This window comes from Sphaerodactylus townsendi, linkage group LG10 (assembly GCF_021028975.2).
Source record: "Sphaerodactylus townsendi isolate TG3544 linkage group LG10, MPM_Stown_v2.3, whole genome shotgun sequence".
NCBI classification, from domain to species: Eukaryota; Metazoa; Chordata; class Lepidosauria; order Squamata; family Sphaerodactylidae; genus Sphaerodactylus; species Sphaerodactylus townsendi.
In genome coordinates this window covers 363,181-383,980 of record NC_059434.1, presented here as the reverse complement: position 1 = coordinate 383,980, position 20,800 = coordinate 363,181, and the positions used below count along the sequence as shown (strand labels likewise).

Below are 20,800 nucleotides of genomic sequence, written 5' to 3'. Positions count from 1 at the left end.
ACTGGTGGGTTCCTGTAAAAGAGGCTGTTTGAACGTTGGGAGGTCAGTTCCCGCATTGCTTGTAATCGACTTAGAATGCCAGCTCAATAAAGAACTTGAAAAGTTGCTTTTGGCCTGGACTTTATTGGTTCCTTACACTGAGGCTTTTGATTATTCACAGTTCTTTTCATCCAGTCCAGCAGTTTCCTCTTCTTTTTCTTGTTGAAACTGCTCAATTTCCAGGTCATCTTGATCTGGGTTCTCAAAAACTTCTATCTTACCAAAATCCATTTTATATCTTTGAAGATTTCTTATGCCTTTTGGACCATAGTCAGTTTGAATCTGTGTTGTTTAAAGATAAATGAAACACCCTCCAGCTATACCCAACGAAATCTTATTTTCTTTTATTTCAGTTTTTCATATTCTTTCTCTTGCACAGGATTCTGATCAGTATCTCTTTGAAGACAGTTATATCCACATTGCCAATGTATAATCCAGAAACAAAATGCTGTTGTAAAACTTGATCACTGATATTCTTCTTTACAAGCGGGACCAATATATCTGTTGCTATTTTTCTCATTATAGGAAATATAGAATTTAATCTGTAAGTTTTGAACTTCACTCTCCATGTTTTTCAACTTCACTCTCCATGTTTTTTCTCCTCAAACCCCCCAAAATCTGCCAACACAGTTATAATCCTTTATCTAATATTTTAATCTTTTATCTCAGGAACAGATCTGATTCTCAGAACTCTTTCTCTCTTGGTTCCAGTGAAGCTATGTTGTCTCTTTCTCAAGTTGTATATTGAAAATCTCTATTCTCCTTTCCATAGTTTCAACTTGGTCCTTGGTTTGTGTTATTTCTCCAGCCACTTGATTTACAGAGCTTTCTAATTTTTTTTAACTTTCAGTCCCATCTAGGATGCCCCCATTGGGCTTAATAGACTTATGTCACCTTTTCAGTGGCATAAGCCTGAAGCCCTGGCCACCAGCACAATGGAGCTGATAGTCAGGAGGAAGCCAATTAATATCAACTCCTCCCTTGGCCATGACCCTGGGCCAACCCTGCTATACCACCAGTGGGGCACAGGGACTGTGCAGCATCTCACACTGTGTTCCACTGATAGGAAAGGCCATGGTGGCTGCCCACTGGCATATTCATCCCTCCGCCAGGGCAAGTGCCTCAGGGAGGGCAAATCTACTGGTGCGGTCACATATTGTTCCCACTGGTGAATTCACCCATTCCTCCCAAAGGGGCTATTCATCTGCTATGTCTTTATTCACTTTCTGTAACTTTTTGACCATCCTATTATATTTGTCCTCCATCCTGCTTTGTAGGTTCTCCAGTGTATTTGTTATTTAATCAAAGTACTTGTCCATAATCTCTGCCATAATTGGTTTCCCATTCCCAGCATCTGGACATGGCCCACCCACCTTAGTGGAGGGAGGGGTTGGGTTGGCATGCAAGGGAAGGAGAGTGAGGAAGGGGAGGGAAAATCAGGACTGAACTGGCAGTGAGGGAAGGAGAGAGCAGATGGGACTTTAAGAACAGTCCCTTGGGGTGGCATGCAAGGGAGGGGAGGGGAGGGAAGAGGAGGGGGACTGAAATGATAGAAATGGAGGGAGCCATGCAAGGGAGGGGAGGGAGTGAGGGTGAGTGGGTGGCATGCAAAGGAGGGGAGGGAAGGGGAAGGATTTAAATAATTTTTTTCCTAGTAGTTGCCACAATCATAAAATTTCTGGGCATTTCAGTTAGTTCAAATTATATTAGACTCTTTTGTAAACCAATTATATTCTGTGTCTGATAAAATCCAATGTAACTTTTCTCTACTTTTTATATTATATGAGTCTCCATAAACAACACTCCTGTCATCAAATGTCAACAAAGCTAATAAAAAAGAGGACACCCTTTCATGTATAACTGGTTTAGACTTTTTCCATAGAAAGTCATTTCTCAAAACACTTTCATGACCAAAAGAAGTAAATGATAAAAGAGCCACTTTTAAAAAGATTAATGGAAAATGAATGTCCCTTCCTGTGGTTCTTTAATTTTCTTTCTTTTTATGCTACTATTTTAGGTCTCTCTGTTTTGTGTTTTAAAGGTCTCTTCTGACTTATAGTTGTTTTTGTAAAGGCTTGTCTCACTGCAAGGAATTCATCGTAGAGGTGAGAAGAACTCTCTCCTCATCTCCAAGCTTAATTACATTCAGTAGCAAAGACAAGGAGGTGGGAAGTATTTAAGATCTGATTAAATGCTTCACAGTCGAGAGCTCGAATGGAATTCCCATCAACTTGCACTCACCTCTGAGTCTGTCACAGAGACCTCCATCTTCATGCTTTACTCAGCATGAAGCCCCCTTCCTCCTGGCCTGTGGTGGCCAGGTATGCCATCCCTCCTTCCCATTCTTGATGGTCTCTGGCCTGTCTTCACTCCCATTGGTCAGGAAGTGGGTGGTGCAGGTGGCTAGTCTACGGAGCCACAGGGCTGAACCTTATGGCCTGGCCAATCATGTTGGTCTTGAACAGACAGCTGGCCCTGCTATCCCGAGCCTGCCAGAGCTGGGGTTCACTCGCACCAGTGTTGAGGGGGGCCTGCTTTTGTTCCCTGCCCTTCCACCTTCTACTCTTTCCACTGCTGTGGGTTTTTCTCTGTTTGTCCCTCCTCTGTTACTACCAGTACTACTGTCTGTTTCCCTCCTGCCTTTTATTCCCTCCTCCTTCCAGGACTGGCATCACCCCCTTCTCCACTCCCTCAAAGCCCTCTGAGCCATCTGTCTGGCCCTGCTGGGGTCCTGATTGGTTGGGCAGTGCCCAGTTCCTCCCCCCTTCTAGGTGCAGGTGGGGCAAGGTGCTCCTGCACTTCCCTGCCATGATGAAATATGGGCGTGGCCTGCTCAGCGTTGGAGGGCCTTGCTCTCATGGGGGCTGGCTGTGTCTGTGGCCTTCTCTCGCTGTTTCTCACTAGCCTCCCCTGCCATGTCTGAGTGTTTGCAGGGTTGGACTGGCCATGATGGGAGCCTCTAGCCTGGTGCCTTTGGCGAGGGCAACTTGGATACCCAGAATTCTCCCACAAAAGTTGTGAATTTCATAAAAAAATAAGGAAATCCCCCAGATCCACATGGTATATCCAATTTATATTATAAGTGCTTTAAAGAAGAAATTGTGCCACCTTTACAAAATACAATGAACCCCATTTTACAAGGAGGAATGATGCCAGAATCATGGAAAGAGACCAATATAATGTATTGTCAAAGACGTTCATGGCCGGAATAACTGGGGTGTTGTGTGGTTTCCAAGCTGTATGGCTGTGTTTGTAAGGGTCTGGTACTCCAGTCAGCAAACAAAGACTCAGGAACGTTTCAAGAGCTTTATTGGAACTGTGTCAGCTCAAGGTTCAGATAGCCGAAACTGAAGTTTGGCTCTCTAACCCTGGTATATACCTGCAATTTATAGCATGGCTCATCCCATAATCCCCCACCCTCGCATTCCCATAATATTAGCATAAAAAAGAATGGTGTGAACAGAAGCATTGTTCTGGGACAGGCAGTTCCCTCCTTTGGAGGAAGGGAGATAAGAGAGAACCGTTAAGCTCTATTGACTAGTTACATTGCAAGCGAGGAAGGCCTCCTTGGCCTCAAGCAACGATAATGGCCTGGCCTTCATGCGGATGTGTGAGATACCAGGCCGAGAATGGCACGGCTTGACAGTGTTCTCGTAGCATTTTAGAACATGGCCAAACAGCCTGGAAACCACACAGAACCCCAGACCAGTATAACATTAATACCTAAAGAAGGTCAAGACCGATATTTAAAAAACCACCCAAAACCCCACTATGGACCAATATCACTGCTGAGTTTTTATATTTGTGGTTTTGAGGAAAGGGGGGATATAAGTCCAAACTCTTCTTCTTCTGGTAGTGACCAATGAGAAGACATCTCAGCTGCAGCACCAGGCCTTTGAAATAGCCTCCCCTGTTTGGTTTTGGTGGCACCCTCATTACTTGCATTTAGATTGTTAGCCATTTTAAGCAAATTAATTTAGAAAAGAACATTACAAATAAATTAGTAAATAGAAACAATCAGAACTATAGATGGTGAGAAACATCTATATGACTAGAAAGGTTTTTTTTAAAAGAGTGAGTTATTTATTAATTTATGATATATATATGGATAGATAGATAGATATAGATATAGATGATATAGATATAGATAGTTTGGGGGATTCAGATAATGTGGCCCAGGAGGGAGCTGGATTCAGTGGCTATTTCTGGCTTTTACCAACCACGGATGAATGTAAATGTCTGGCACAATCAGTGACATTTTATCGTTGGCAGCCGTACAGCACACCCTCTCCTCAGTATTATGTTGATGTTGCCCCAAGACAATTTGGATGTGTGAGGCAAATTTAATCTTGTATTGTAAAGAAGGCTTCTGCAAAAGGCTCCACCGAGGCAGCACATGAATGGGCACTGGTGGAAAAACTTTACTCGAAATACCTCTCTGATGATCTGGGTCATATTTGAGCCAGCCAACGGTAGTGTTAAGCATGAGACTGCCCTCATATCGACTAATCCTTTCACATTGCTTTGATATATTGCAAGTTCTGCATGTGTCCCTGCACAGTGGCAAACAACGTTCTTGTTATATGTGATTTTTAAAATCAAAATTACATTTGTTGTGTACTGTCAAGTAAACTGCTGATGCCTTTTTCTAATACAGGAAATGTTGAAGGATGAGGTGCGCACATTAACATATAGGAACTCCATGTATCACAATAAACATGTATTTAAGGATAAGACTGTCTTGGATGTTGGAAGTGGCACAGGGATCCTCTCAATGTTTGCAGCAAAGGCAGGAGCGAAGAAAGTGTACGGGGTAAGAAGAGCATTTCCAAATGCTTTCACGCATACAGCTCATGTGCATATATGTATGAAATACATACTTAGAAGTAGGGTTGCCAACTTGACATTTCAAACATTCTGGAGGGGCCTTAGGGGAACATTCCAGGGGATTTTTACAGATCAGCAAGTAGGAGCCGCATGCAGAGGGATTTACAAGAGCTGTTCCTTGTTGCCCTGCAATTGCAGGCCCCTGTTCCTTTTGGTCTTCTGTATCATTTCTTTGATCAGCTCAATAGAACCTGTGTGGGCAGATACAGAGGAACAGGAAAACCACACCCACATACACAATACTGACAGTTTTGTGACCTGCCTTGAGCCCTTCAATGATAGGGTGGGATATAAATTTGAAAGAAACAAACAAATACAAACTTGAATACAGACTGATGGGAAATGGCCTACTGGGCAACCTCAACAACATGGTTGCTTGTTACCCAGGCACAGCTCAAGCAAGTGCACTATAGGGAACAGCAGCTGCTTTTCACACGGGGAAAAAATCCAGTTTTATTAAATAAATTCTAACAATATGCCCAAATTTCTGGCATCTGTGTGATATATTTATGCAAGGAACAAAGGATGCACGGGTGCACAAAAGCCCGAGGGGGGTGGGTGGGTGGGAGTGTCAGGTGAGTTGGCAACCCTACTTAGGAGGGATGTGCATGAGATACGGTTCCTGTGTTTTCTGTTGATTCTGTGTCATTTTTATGTGTATTTGATCTGGGTGCCAACTTCAACTGGTGCCAATGAGGCTGGAGTCAGAAATTCATCCTGAGGGGAGGGGCATCAAGGCGAATGGACCGAGGGGTGACTGGCTTCCCCTCCTCCTTCTGGCTGATGGTGGGCAAATGCTGAAGCAGGGTAGCCGCACGTTGGGAAAGTGCCCCCCCCCCCTGGGAGCCCTTTGGCGGCTTCATGTGGAGCTGCAGTCTGAGGCTGATCTGAGCAGCACCTATAAAGAAAGATCAGGGAAAAGACAAATATGTAATTGTTGTTGGTCGCAAAAATATCTTAATACAGGTAATTCATGGATAATATAATAATAGATAAGTGATGGCCTGCATACAAGCATTTCTGCATACAAGCATTTCCACGGCTACCCAACAGTCCAATCATAAGGCTCTACCAGCAGAGGTGTAGGGGGGCCAAATGACGCTCAGAGGCAAAACCCTCTCCGGCACTCCCCCCCCATGCAGAGCACTGCTTACTCGCAAGTAAGCACTGCTTACTCGCAGCCCCTCTTCCCATCCCAGCAGCCGGTTTCTCTCTTCTCTTCCTGGGGAGCTTGGTATTGGATTGATATACTGGCACATGGATTGCTATACACTGACTGTCCGGCGTGCACTCACCCCACAAAGTCCTGAAGCTGCAAACGGGAGACAGGGAGGGAAAGCAAGCAAGCAAAACCCTGCAGGGCTCACGGCGGTGGCTGAACGTGGACTGGAATAGACCCTTTGCTGGCAGGAAGGTTCAAAATAAATGCTGCACATTCAATCAGTATATCCCGCTGCAATCCAATCTGGGTGGGAAAAGTCCTTTCTCCCTGCCTCCCTGCGCTCTTCCTACCTTCCTCCCTGCGCTCTCCCAGTGGCTTCATATAGATCAGGGGTCCCCAAACTACGGCTTGGGGGCCAAATCAGGCCCCCGGAAGACATTTATCCGGCCCACTGGGCAGAAGCGGATCTCCCCCTTCTCTATCTCCTTTTCCCCAGGTTTACAAACAGGATTAAGCGCGGGCGACTCGCTGCTCATTCCAAGCGGCCGGAGAGGACCGTACCAATGCGGCAAGGGGGGGGAGAGAGAAAGGCGGCAGAGCTGCCTTTCTCCTCCCCCCCTTTCAGTCAAGATTAGGACACGGTCTTTTTTCCGTTTGGAACGAGTATGAGTCAGCCTGCGCTTGAGGCTGTTTGTAAATTCAAATCGGGGTGCCAAACTTCAGGCGGCCCCTGGAGCTTGGCACCTCGACCCCCAGGTTTACAAACAGCCTCAAGCGCGGGCGACTCGCTGCTCATTCCAAGCGGCCGGAGGGGACCGTACCAATGCGGCGAAGGGGAGAGAGAGAAAGGCGGCGGAGCTTCAGGGCCGGATTGGAAGGGGACCGCGGGGGTGGGGGGCTCGGCCAGGGGTGGGTCGAGGGCGGATGGATGGTGCCCCCCCCGCGGGCGGCACTTGGTCCGGCCCCCGGCTGGGCTCTGGCCATGCGTGAACTGGCCCCCTGTTTAAAAAGTTTGGGGACCCCTGATATAGATGTTAAAAAGCATCAAAGACAGGACTGAGCCCTGGGAAATCCCACAAGAACTGCGAGCACCTGTCTCCCAATGCCATCTTCTCCAAAGGACCCTGGAGATAGGAGGAGAATCACTGTAGTACAGCACCCCAACCCTGTTCCCTATGATCAGTCCAGCAAGACACCATGGTCTACGGTAGCGAAAGCCACTAAGAGTTCCAGGTGAATCAACAGGGCGGTATTCCCCCTGTCTCTTTCCTGGTACAGGTCATCTGACAGGGTGACCAAGGCCGTTTCCATGCTACGACCACACCTGAAAACAGACTGACAGGGGTATAGAAAATCAATTTCCTCCAAGTACGTTTGCAGTTGAGCTGCCACTACGGTCTCCAAGACCGGTCTCCAAGGAACAGCAGTGGCGTAGTGGCTAAGAGCAGTGGCTAAGAGCAAGTGCACTCTGATCTGGAGGAACTGGGTTTGATTCCCAGCTCTGTCGCTTGAGTTGTGGAGGCTTATCTGTGGAATTCAGATTAGCCTGTACACTCCTACACCCGCCAGCTGGGTGACCTTGGGCTAGTCACAGCTTTTCGGAGCTCTCTCAGCCCCACCCACCTCACAGGGTGTTTGTTGTGAGGGGGGAAGGGCAAGGAGATTGTAAGCCCCTTTGAGTCTCCTACAGGAGAGAAAGCGGGATATAAATCCAAAACTCCTCCTTATCAAAAATGGCATGTTGGCCACTGGGCAATAATTGCTCAGTTCTGAAGGGTCCAAGGAGGGCCCCTTCAAAAGGACCACTGCCTCTTTAAGAGATGCTGGCACCACCTTCTCCCTCCAAGGGGCATTCACTGTCTCCTGAATCCACTGGGCCAACCCCCTCCCCCCAACTTTTATTAGCCACAATGGACAAAGGTCTAGAGGACTAGTAGTAAGCCGCATCCCTGCAAGCAACTTTACTTGGTAACATCCTTAGACCTCAAAAACTGAAATTGATCCAACGAACAGGATGAGATGGTGCTCCAGACATCTCCACAAAACACTGTCCAACAGTGGAATTTACTCCTGTACAGATCTGAGCAACTTTATCCTTAAAGTGCACAACAAAATTGTCACAGCAGATACCAGGGGGAATCCTGGCCCCTGGCCCCTGAGGAGAGTGCAGTAAGTCATTCACTACTTTAAATAACTCTGCTGGATGGCTACTTGTGGATGCAGTGAGCATGGAGAAGTATATATTCTGTGCCACAGCTGCCACTTGGTAGGCCTGATAATGGGCTCTCGCCCGTGTCCAGTCAGATCCTCAACACGATTTCCCATCACCTGCACTCAAGCCATTGCTCTCAGTCCCCCAGGATACCATGGGGGCTGATGGACTCTGCCAATGGGGTGAGGGTGCTTAGGAGTGATCGTGTCAATGGCCCTCTTGATCTCACCATTCCAAAGGGAGACCAGGACCTTGACAGGAATGCTGGTCACATCAACAGGAAAGTCCCCCAGAGCTCTCAGGAATCCTTGGGTTCATCTTTGGTCTTCAGCGCAGCCCCACATTGAGACTACGCCTGTGTGCAGGCCTGCCATGTGGCAGAGTTTTCTTCAAGTCCTGAGCAACAGGAGGGGGTGCCTTTTCCCTCAGACCGTGATACTACGGCTCCTTCCCGCTCAGACTGTCACGTGGCCCCCTCAGTTTGCCTTTTGCCACCATTTGGCAGAGATGTCTGTTTGAGAGCTCCATGAGTATTTTCCATTTCTGATTGAGTTCCCTTCCTGCCGTGGCTTTTGGCAGCCCAGCTTGCCTTGCTGAGGTGGCTTTTGCTGACCTCGCCTTCCCAACTCTACTTGCGGTGGCTTTGGCTGGCCCCGATTCTACTTATTCTACCTCCTTGATTCTACTCATTCACCAGATGGGGTTTGCCTGTTATGGCATCAAACGGGTGTTCAAGATGTGCACCCAATGCTCTAGCAAGAGCAATGAGCATGACTTTTGCCTCCTATGCTTGGGAGACCCACAATGCTCAGACCTGCCAGATCTGCCAGGCTTTCACTCCTAAAACCTGCTCAGGTAGAGCCTTCCAGCTCAAAGCAGCTCTTTGGGAGAGGGCTTCATCCGTGCGTAAGCCCCTTGAAGGCTCCAGTACCCCTGGTGCTCTCAGCACCCCCCCTGAGGCCCTGATCCTGGCCATCTTCAGATCTGAACTGTTCAGCACACTCGGTTCAGTTGGATCCTTCTTCCCTTCCATCCAGGCATGCACAGTCAACAAATGCAAACACAGCCTCATCTAAGCGCTCCGTTCCATCCTGCTCTACGGAACTGATCGCTAAGGAAAAATCCAAGACAGACAAGCATAGCTCCAAGAAACATAGGGAGCCTGTGGCTGGCCTTCAGCTCCCTACTCCAGAGGAGGCATTCATTCCCCCAAAGACCTGAATCCCCAGAGCCTGTACTACTGGTTCCCAATTCTGGGGTGTTGCCTGATCCCCAACCTCATTTTCCCAACCAACAGGGCAGTGGGCTCCTTGGCCCACCAGATCTGGAGAGCTGCAGAACTGATGCCTTGGCCAGGAAGGCTGACTCGCTCCTCTGCTGCTCTGAACATTATCAGCTACACCTGTGGGAGACCATTTCCCCACATTCACATCTCCTACCCGATGATGCCCATGCTGAGGTGGCCACCTCCCAAGGCAGACTATACGCCCCTTTAAGCTGCAGATAAATGCAGGGAAGCATGCGGCTGAGGCCTCTGCTCGCTCCTTGGCTTCTGCAATTACCACGACATGCCACACTTGGCTCCGTAATACTGTGTTACCTATCAAGACACGAGCTAAAGTCGAGGATCTCCCTTTTGAGGACACATCCTTATTTCCCTCCAACACTGATGAATTCCTTGTCAGCATCAAAAATAACCTCCAGTCTGCTAAGTTCTTCGGCATTGTGCAGCCTCCTGCACCGCAGAGACCGTGTTCCACCCCCCGACAGCACGGCTGTGTGATTCCGTCTTCATTCCAGGCTCCTCCTTATCCGCAGTCTCCTATTTATAAGGGGTATCAACACATCCAGGTTGGTAAGAGGAGCCCCCCCCCCAATCCAGACAGGGCAATGGCAGCCCACATCCAGCTGCTAAGGAGGCTTCTCAGCCCCCTCAAATATTCTTGACTACTGACCTGCACCTCAGAGGACGGCCCAGGTTCCTTGCTCATTTTCTCCTTGCTCGTGAGGCTATTTCTCAGGACTCCTGGGAGCTTGGAGTGTTTCAGAGGGGCTGTTGATTGGAGGTTGCCTCCTTTCCACAGTGTTTTTACTGCAGTGCACCAAGGGACAAACCCTTTTCAAAACTGGCTACCCAAATTGAAGAGATGCTCTTCGAGGGAGATATAGAGGAGATTGATCCTAAGTTTGACCCCTGGGGTTTCTTTTCTAAGGATTTTATGGATGAAGAGGAAGATGGAGGTTTCAGACCCATCTTAGAGAGGTTAACAAGTTTCTTGTTGTGTCAAAGTTCAGGATGGTAACACTTCCAAGTGTCTTAGAGTTACTTGCAATGAAAGAAAGGTAATACTTAAATGGTATAGAACCCCAATACAGCTAGCTTATATGATTAAGGGATTGAGCCCAAGATGTTGGCAGTGTGGTGAACAGGGATCATACTACATCCATATGTGGATAGAATGTAAAGAGGTAAAAAAGTTTTGGAAATTTTTTTTGAAGTATATAGAACAATTAGTAAAAGTGAAAATCGATATAAATAATGATTTATTAATGGTAGGAATAATAGAAGGTAAAAGGGTAAATAGAACTCTGGGACCAATGGACAAAATTATGATCAGAGCTGCACATGCAGTGATAGCAGGGTGCTGGAAAGATAATAAGAAATGGACAATCTCAAAATGGCTGGAATATGTATGGGAACAAATACAGTTAGGAATTTTTGAGATGATGGCAAAAAATATGCCATGGCAAGAGAAATTAAGAGATATTATGAAGAGATGGACAATGTTTGTGAACTGGATGAGAGAAGCCGGATTTAACGAAGAATTCTGGAAGAAGAGAATACGGAGAATGGATCTTCTGCTGCTTGCTTGAACAACAGAGAAAAAGAAGAGGGGGAGGGAGGGAAAAAGGGGGGAAAATGTATAGTTAGAAAAATGTATGGTATGTAACGGTTACATAAACATTCTATACAATAAATTTTTTTAAAAAAGAGTTACTTGCAATAACTACATGGTTCACTGTTGTTGATTTGAAGAATGCTTACTTTCATTTGTCCATTCACATAGATCACTGGAAATACCTCAGCTTTAGGTATGGTGAGTGGGCCATCTGCTACACTGCGCTCCCTGTTGATTTGGCCACTGTCCCAAGGGTTTTTAGCAAATGCATGGCTGTGGTAGAGGCATTCCTTTGCACCAAGCACTGTTCCATTTTTCCCTACTTTGATGACTGGCTCATTACAGTGCAGTCTGCCAAGATATGTGCCCATATCAAGATGGTTGCTTCCGCATGCAGTAGATTATGCATGGTTATTAATTGGCCAAAGTCCATCCTGACGTCCTCTGCCAGGATTTCCTTTATTGGTGCGATCCTTGACTCAGTCTGCTAGCGCATTTTTGCCTGAGGACAGGGGGTCTTCTATCATCAAGATGGCCTGGTCCTTTATTGCTAACCAATGGCAGTCTGTTCATCTAACTCCTCTTAGGTCTTATGGCCATCCACTAATGCCGTGCTAAAACATGTACATCTTAGGATGCTCCCTTTACAACTCTGGTTTGGAAGATGCTTCAATCCTATTCTCCATTCCCCTCAACATCACATGGCTATCCCCAGGGTGAGGATTAACTTATTTGAAGGAGGACCCTTTGGGATAAGGTGTCCCCAAATTCCACGCACCACTGATGGTTCCTTACAGGGTTGGGGGGCCCATTGTCAGGGTCACACAATTCAGGGCCTCTGGGGGTCAGACCAGAGCATGCTCCATATTAACCACCTTGAGCTAAGAGCTATCAAATTTCCCCTTACCTTCTTCGTAAATATCATTCGCAGATCCTGATCCAATCAGACAAAACTTATGCTGTTTTCTGTCTGAACAAGCAAGGGGGAACGGGTTCTACCCCTCCATGTCAGGAGGCATTAGAGATTAGGGAGTTAGGCCTGTCGTACAATGTCTTACTCAGGACAATTCACATTGCAGGAAAGAACAATTGACTAGCAGACAACCTCAGCCAGCATTTCATTACAAACCACAAATGGGGCATACAGGACCATTACCTATTCCCTATTTTTCAGCAATGGGGTTTCCCTCAAATAGACCTTTTTGCAATCAGGAAGTCAGCAAAGGCTCAGAGTTTTTGCTCCTGGCAGGCAGTGATCTGATATGCCTGAGAGAGGCTTTTCAAATCCATTGGGTGAGGCATCTACTCTATGCTTTTTCTCCCTTTCCTCTGGTATCCAGGGTACTGGGAAAGATTATTGCAGACGATGCAGATTGCATTCTGATAGCTCTTCACTGGCCAAGACAAATTTGGTTTTCCACTCTGCTGAATATAGCAGACTCTGACTTTATCACACACACCCTGTCCTGCCCCGAGAGGGATCTGCTGGTGTGGCGCGATTTGTATCACCACAATATCCCCAGGCTTCACCTCACAGCATGGTGTATACAGCCGATAAGGGAATGCTCTCTGAGGGCATCCGTAAGGTGATTTTGCAGGCTCGCTAGCCCTCCACATGTTATTCCTATGACAGAAAGTGGGACTGTTTCTCACTTTGGATCTCTGCCAGGGGTGGTGACCACTCCAGCTGTTTGTTGTCTTTCGTGTTGGACTATCTTTTGGTTTTAGCCAAAAGGGGATTGGCTGTCTCCTCCATTAGGGTGCATTTAGCAGCCATCTCTGCACACCACAACCTTATAGAGGGTTCTTCCATGTTCTCTGAACCCTTGGCTAAGGGGTTCCTGAAGGGATTCACTAACATGTTTAATCCCTTGCCCTGGAATAGTCCTGCAATGGTCACTGACCCTGGTTTTATCCAAGTTAGTGGGTCCTCCATTTGAGCCCCTGTGGTCATATGAATTCCAATATTTATCCTGCAAGGTTTGTGGACATCACTTCTACAAGAAGACTTTCACGGCCAGATTCAACTGGTTGTGGTGGGTTTTCTGGGCTATGTGGCAGTGGTCTGGTAGATCTACTACAAATGTGACTACAAAAACAAAGTGGACTGATAACCCCACCCACAATGCAATGCACTCAACCACACCTTTGCATAACAAGTTCCATCCAAACACTTACTGATTTGTTCCCCACCCTGGGACATGGGCAATATACCCCACTAAACATTCCCTTCTCTCTGGACACAGTGTGTAACAGACTCCTCTCTGTGATACACCTCTGAAGATGCCAGCCACAGATGCAGGTGAAATGTTAGGAACAAGATCCACCAGACCACGGCCACACAGCCTGGAAAACCCACCAGAACCAGTTGAATCCGGCCATGAAAGCCTTCGACAATACATTCAGAGTTCTTTTTTTCTTAAATGGGATCTGAAGCTAAAACAGATCCCAACTTAGAAAACATTCCTTTCCTTTTAGTGGTATGCTTTTATGTACCTTTGTTTTTAGGTCTATTCTCTGGTTTTGAAAGGCTCAACACAAACTTCTTCCTTTCTGTACACTTTCCCCTTTATTTTTCTCACTCCCTTTTCCTATTCTTCTTTAGATCGAATGTTCCAGTATATCTGATTACTCAGAAAAAATCATCAAGGCCAACCATTTGGATCACAGTAAGACATTTCTAACAAATGTGGTTAAGTCTACTGTTTGGTTTTCTTGTACATTGTTTATATAGCAATAATGGTTTCTGCCTATTCAGTTGATGGGTTCACTGCAATATTTAAAATGCATTCAGAACCACAGGAACACATTCTAACTCAGACATCACAAATTCTTGCATAAATGGAGGAGAACCTGAAAGCAGCAGCACATGCTGCAATTCCTTCAGTAGCAGTGGAGAGGAGGAGTGGGGCAGAAAGCACTCGGTGAGCTCTGGTTTTCTTTTTGGAAAACTTTTCTCAAAGCCAAATCTTTAACAGTGTGTGTTTCTGAGGGCTTGTGTGTTCTTTGAGGGCTTGGGAAGGCTTTTGTTTGTGTGGGTTTTTTTCTTGGTTTTCTTGTTTTGGCCGTGTGCTTGCCTCAGGCTTCTGAGGGGTGGGGCTTGCTATTTAAGTGCCAATCAGCTCTATTACTCACTCTCTGAAAGCATGCCTAGAAGCATGCACAGTTCTTTTACTCTTTTACTTTTGAGGGAGAGTAGAAGAAATTCATACAGGACTTTTTGAAAGTAGTGTTTTTGCACTACTTAGCTGCTAAATATGGCTGGTGAGGGAGTTGCTCGAGTTACTTGCAACTGTTATGGGATGTTTGTTTTTTCCAGAGGATGTGTGTACCTACATCTGCAGTAACTGTAAGTTGGTTGCTGTCTTAGAAGAGAAGGACCAGCAGCTGGAGGCACAAGTCTTCAAGACATTAGGGAAAAGGAGGATTTCCTCAACAGAGTGGAGCAGGTGGTACTGGTAAACACATCAGGGATCTCTCTGAGGAAGATAGCAGCTCTCAAACAATTGGTGGGCAATTGGAGGAATGTGACACAAAGCAGGAGAGAGACTAGGGAGCATTCTGTGAGCTTAAAGCTACAAAATCAATGTGAAGATCTCTCCCTTCTCAGTGAGGATAAGTAACAGGCACAGGAGGAACCAAGTCAGACCTCAGAAAATGTGCAAGCGATAGAAGGTTCAACCCATACAGTGGCCCCTGCAAAACCTCAGAGGAGACATGTAGTCATGGTTGGGGACTCCCTGCTGAGGGTAACAAAAGTAGTGATTTGCAAGCCTGACAAGATGTTGCAGGAGGTATACTGTCTCCCTGGGGCAAAAATCCGTGATGTGTCACTGAGAGGCTGACAAGACTTGGTAAGCCCATTGAAGAAGAAGAAGAAGAGGAAGAGTTTGGATTTATATCCCCCCTTTCTCTCCTGTAAGGAGACTCAAAGGGGCTGACAATCTCCTTGCCCTTCCCCCCTCACAACAAACACCCTGTGAGGTAGGTGGGGCTGAGAGAGCTCTGAAAAGCTGTGACTAGCCCAAGGTCACCCAGCTGGCGTGTGTGGGAGTGTACAGGCTAATCTGAATTCCCCAGATAAGCCTCCACAGCTCAGGCGGCAGAGCTGGGAATCAAACCCGGTTCCTCCAGATTAGATACACGAGCTCTTAACCTCCTACACCACTGCTGCTCCTTGGCCATTACCCCTTCCTTTTGATCCATGTGAGAACAAATGGTGCAGCAAGACATAGCATTCGGGGATTTTTTGGCTCTGGGAAGGAAGCTGAAGGATCTGGATGTACAAGTTGTAATTTCATTTCTACTTCCCATTGAAGAGAGAGAAGAATAGTGAAGGTGAACAACTGGTTTCACAAGTGGTGCTGCCAGAAATGATTTGGGTTCTTGGACCACGGCCTGTGGTTTCATGAAGAAGGACTGCTGGCAAGCTATGGGCTGTACCTCATGCCTGTAGGAAGAAACATCTTTGCCAGGAAGCTCACAAACCTGATCAGAAGGGCTTTAAACTGAGTTATGTGGGGGAGGAAGACAGTATTCAAACAGACAGGAGTACATCAAGTGATAGCGATGATAGTCCAAACGTTATAGAGAGAACTGAGTGAATAGGTCAAAAAGGCAACAGCAGGAGGGAAAAATCCTTAAAGCAGCCAGAGGAAATGCAGCAGGAAGGACAAAACCTTAAAGAAGCAGCCAGAGGAAATGCATCATGGCCTTCGATGTCACAGAGCATGGGAAATAAACAAGATGAACTCGAACTCTTAAAACAGCAAAACAAATTTGATATTATAGGTGTGGCGGAACAGACTTGCTTTGCCTGGCAGACCCTATTCTGCTCTGAAGCCTCATCTAGGAGTTGCCAACTTTTCCTAGGGAGGGCTTGCTTTCTCTCTGGGTAAACCGCTGCCACCACCTGACCGAGAGGAATTGTCTGCTGGGGAAGACCAGGGTTCTCCAACTTCCTTTCCAACTGTGAGGCCTCTGCCTCAGTTTCCCTTGGTTCCCTTCTCCTGGGTTCCACAAGCAGAGTGGAGGTCCCAGAGAAAAAGCTGATTGCCAGCTTCCAGCCTTCCTCACCCCACCTAGTTAGGTAGTGCATCCAAGACAGTGGGGCATTCGTGGTACAGAAAACTGTTCTCCACATCTAAGGTTTAAAGGTATTTATTAAAAATAAAATAGTCACAAGTATCTTTTAGCACAGCACCAGATTGAGCAAGGGTTTCCAAAGCAAAGGATATATAAACGCAAATCCCCTGCCCCTATCTCTTAACATACCCTAGCTAAAAGTTGTTGAAAATAGGGTAGGCCCATAAAGCTTAGAAGGTTGCAATTCCCAAAGAGTTCACATTATCTGGCAGGCTGAGTGAGCTCCCTGGATGAGCAAATGGTCCAACAATGGCTGCTCTCTGCACAGCCCTGGCAAGAGCTCTGCTTCCTTCTGTGTCCCAGCAGAAAAGCCCGAGAAAGAGGCCTCACCCCTCTCCTCTCAGCAATTTATCAGATCCCAGACCCCACCCTCCTTTGACCTGGTCAGGCTGGGTCAAGATATCTTCCCCCCTAGGTCAGGTAGCTCTTCCTGATATTCATCTGGAATTTCTAAGTCCTCCAAATCTATGGTATCTGGTTGGAGAAGGGAAGGAGGAAAAAAGAGAGGGAGGAGCCATTTTTCCACAGTAGGCATCACTGAAACCTGGTGGGATGAATCTCATGACTGGAACATAAGAATTGAAGGGTATAATCTATTTCAGAGAAACAGATCAAATAGGAAAGGAGGAGTAACATTACATGTAAAAGATTATTACAGCTGTGAGCAGGTCCATGACTTAAATCCTGCAAGTCAGGTTGAGAGCATTTGGGTAAAAATCGGGGGAGAGAAACAGCACTGATCTCATTGTGGGGATCTATTCAGTGGTGGGATTCAGCAGGTTCGCACCACTTCGGCAGAACCGGTTGTTGAAATGGTGCTTGTAAACAACCAGTTGTTAAATTATTTGAATCCCACCACTGGGTCTATTATAGACCCCCATGCCAGTTTCATAGCACCAAGGGGGTGGAGGGTAGGTGACGTACCAGGCACATGCTGGTGTAGGGGTGTGGCCAGGGCATTCCAGAGCATGGCAGGGGCATGTGTGCAGTTCCCCCTCCCTACGCCTCTACCCATGCCAGTCTGAAGAGATGGATGATGCATTCTTGGAACAGATGACCAAACTTTCAGAAAGGAAAGAAGTGGTGGTCATGGGAGATTTCAATTATCCTCTTCCATGACAATCAGGTCCACCAAATTTCTCACTTGCCTTGCAGACAATTTCATGATACAGAAGGTGGAAGAAGCAACAAGGGGAATGGCTATTTTAGATCTGCTCATAACTGATAAAGATTACCTGATTAGTGGAGTGAAAGTGGTAGGATCCTTAGGTGGGAGTGATCATGTTACCCTGAAGTTTGTTATACAGTGGACAGGGCATTGCTAAGTGTAGTCATACATGCATTCTAGATTTTAAGAAAGCAGATTTCAGTAAGCTTAGGAATCTACTGGGGGCGATCCCGTGGTCAAAAATACTAAAAGAGAAGGAAGTGCATGATGGCTGGGAGTTTCTTAAAAGTGAGATCTTGAGGGCACAATTTCAAACAGTTCCAATGAGGAGGAAAAATGGGAGGTGTCTAAGGAAACCAGGATGGCTGTCTAAAGAACTTTCAACTGAGCTAAGATTTAAAAAGGACATGGAAAAGAAATGGAAAAGGCGGGGGATCACCAAAGAGGAATTCAAACTAATAATCAGGATGTGTAGGGAGAAAGAAAGAAAAGCTAAAGCTCACAATGAACTGAGGCTTGCTAGAGAGGTTAAAAGCAACAAAAATACATTTTTTGGTTATGTCTGTAGCAAAAGGAAGAAAAAAGATAGTTCCAGTCTCTGGAACCAGCAGAGAGGAGTCGCAGTGGAGAAGTGAACTGGGCCACGAAGAGCAGAGTGAGCTCTGGTGTTCATTTTGGAGGGATTTTCTCAAAGCCACATCTTTTAAAACAGTGTATTTTAACAGGGGGTTGCAGGGGTTATCTCTTTTTCTCCTTGTAAGGCTGCTGAGAGCTGAGACTGCTGAGGCTGCTGAGAGGTGGGACTTAGCAGGGCTTAACAGAGGTTATATCTTGTTCCTCTTTGTCCTGGGCTGCTGAGAGGTGAGTCAGTCAGTCTTTAGTTCAGTCTCTGTAATTTTGTTTTTTTGTTTTTAAATAAATAAGGATATTTCCTGAGGGATAGTAGGTACAGATAGCTCCGGGGGGGGGGGGGCACTGACTAAAAGTTTAATATTTAAATATCTAAACAAAATTAGATATGAAGGCAGGAAGCCAGCAGGGGGATGGGGGCTTTCCAGTGTTTTGCACTGAGTGTCACATGTACAACTATCTGCCACTAGGACAGAAGTTGTGGGTGTGCCCTCACTGCAATGAGCTCCTGGCACTCAAGGAATGTGTGCGTTCTCTTGAAGCCAAGGTGGTAGACCTGGAGAAGCTGAAAGAGGCAGAGAGGGTGACAGACGAGACTTTCAGGGACCTAACAGCTGGGTCCCACTCCCAAAGTGACATCTCTTCAGATGTCATGGAGAATGAAGGTCTTGGGAAAGGAGGGTGCCAGTCTGATGTGGGGGAAGAGGCTCCCTTAGATGGGACCCCTTCCTTATCTGGCGATCAGCTATCCTCTTGCACTGAGGATACCCCTCAGGGAGGTGGGGGGCTCCTTGTAGTGGGTGATTCGATTATTAGAAACATAGAGAGTTGGGTTTGTGAGAGGCGTGATGACCGCATGGTGACTTGCCTGCCTGGTGCGAAGGTTGCAGATGTTATGCTTCGTCTAGATAGGCTTTTAGACAGTGCTGGGGTGAGTCAGCAGTTGTGGTTCACATTGGCACCAATGACATTGGGAAATGTAGCCGGGAGGTTCTGGAAGCTAAATTTAGGCTGCTAGATAACAGGTTGAAGTCCAGGACCCCCAAGGTGGCATTCTCCAAAATGCTACCTGTTCCACACGCAGGGCGAGCTAGGCAAGTGGAGATACAGGGTCTCAATGCGTGGATGAGAAGGTGGTGTAAGGCAGAGGGTTTCAGATTTGTCAGGAACTGGGGAACCTTTTGGGATAAGGCAGGCCTGTACAAAAGGGATGGGCTTCATCTTAACCAAAGAGGAACCAGGCTGCTGGCGCTCAACATTAAAAAGGTGGCAGAACAGCTTTTAAACTGATCCCCTGTAAGTTTCGACAGGAGCTGAGGTGACTTCGGTTCGGAATACAGTATCTATGGGAATGCAGGCAGAGAGGGAGGTTTCTCTAAATCAACCACATACAAGCAAGGAACATAGCAACGTGCATGTGACAAGGGATAGTGTCTACAAAAGACTTGAGGGTAAAGCACATAAATCCCAGGTTAAGGACAGAGACAGGGTATACAGGTGTCTCTACAAGCACAGTGTAGAAGCTCTTCTAATTTAAAATGGGGGAGCTGGAGTACAGAGTTTTGAAGGAGGACATTGATATGGTGGGCATTACAGAGACATGGTGGAATGAGGAGAACCAGTGGGATGCTGTTATACCAGGTTACAGGCTCTATAGGAAGGATAGGACAGGTTGCATTGGGGGTGAAGTTGCCCTTTACATGAAAGAGCGCATAGTGTCACATAAAATAGACAATGCAAGGGGAACTGGTTCCCCTACAGAAGCATTGTGGATATCAATACCAGGTGTGAAGGACAGTTTAATATTAGGGATATATTATTGTCCCCCTGACCAAAGTGCACAAGAGGATTCTGAGATGGAAAAAGAAATTAGAGAGGCCAACAAAAGCAAAAATGTCGTGGTAATGGGTGATTTTAACTATCCCCATATAAACTGGAAAAATGCATGTTCAGGTCATAGTAAGGAGAGAGCATTCCTGGATACAAGCTAAATGCACCTGTATTTAGAGCAGATGGTTGTGGAACCAACTAGGGGAGAGGTGATCCTAGATCTAATTCTTTTGTGGGACCCAGGACCTGAAAAGGGAAGTCATGGCTATTGAGCCGATTAAACAGCGACCACAATGGGTTGTCAGATTCAGTATCTCTACATGCGAACAAGTGACAACTACTAATGAAGTTGCACCACCCTTCAGAAAGGGATGTTTCTCAAAAGATGAGGGGGATAATGTAATAGGGAAACTGAAAGGAAAAATCAAGAGAGTCAAAACTGTCCAAGATGCTTGGAGGTTATTTAAAACACACAGTAATAAAAGCTCAGCTGGAATGTGTTCCTCAGGTTAGGAAAGGCAGCACCCAGTCCAAAAGAAAGCCACCATGGTTAACAAGGGAGGTTCAGGAAATTACTGTGAAAAAAAGAATGTGTCTTTTAGAAAAATGGAAGTCCAGTCGACTGGATGAAGAATAAGGAGAGGGAACAGAAATGGTGGCAAAAGAGAAGCAAGTTAGCTGGTAAGGGAAGCAAAAGAGGATTATGAGGGAACGACATGGCTGCGAAACATCAAGACCAGCAACAAACAGTTCTTCGGCATATAAAAAGTAGGAAGCCAGCTAGGGAAACGGTAGGCCTGTTAGATGACAAAGGAACAAAGGGTGTG

At 46.4% G+C, this 20,800-nt stretch overlaps 1 protein-coding gene across 1 annotated transcript in view; it reads left to right on the top strand.

The window, feature by feature from the left end:
* PRMT8 (protein arginine methyltransferase 8) overlaps positions 1-20,800 on the top strand; it is a 94,264-nt gene that overhangs the window by 31,244 nt on the left and 42,220 nt on the right. The window contains exons 3-4 of the mRNA XM_048509900.1: positions 4,697-4,852; positions 13,806-13,869. Of these exons, the coding sequence (XP_048365857.1) occupies positions 4,697-4,852; positions 13,806-13,869 (220 nt within the window). The remainder of the gene's footprint in view (positions 1-4,696; positions 4,853-13,805; positions 13,870-20,800) is intronic.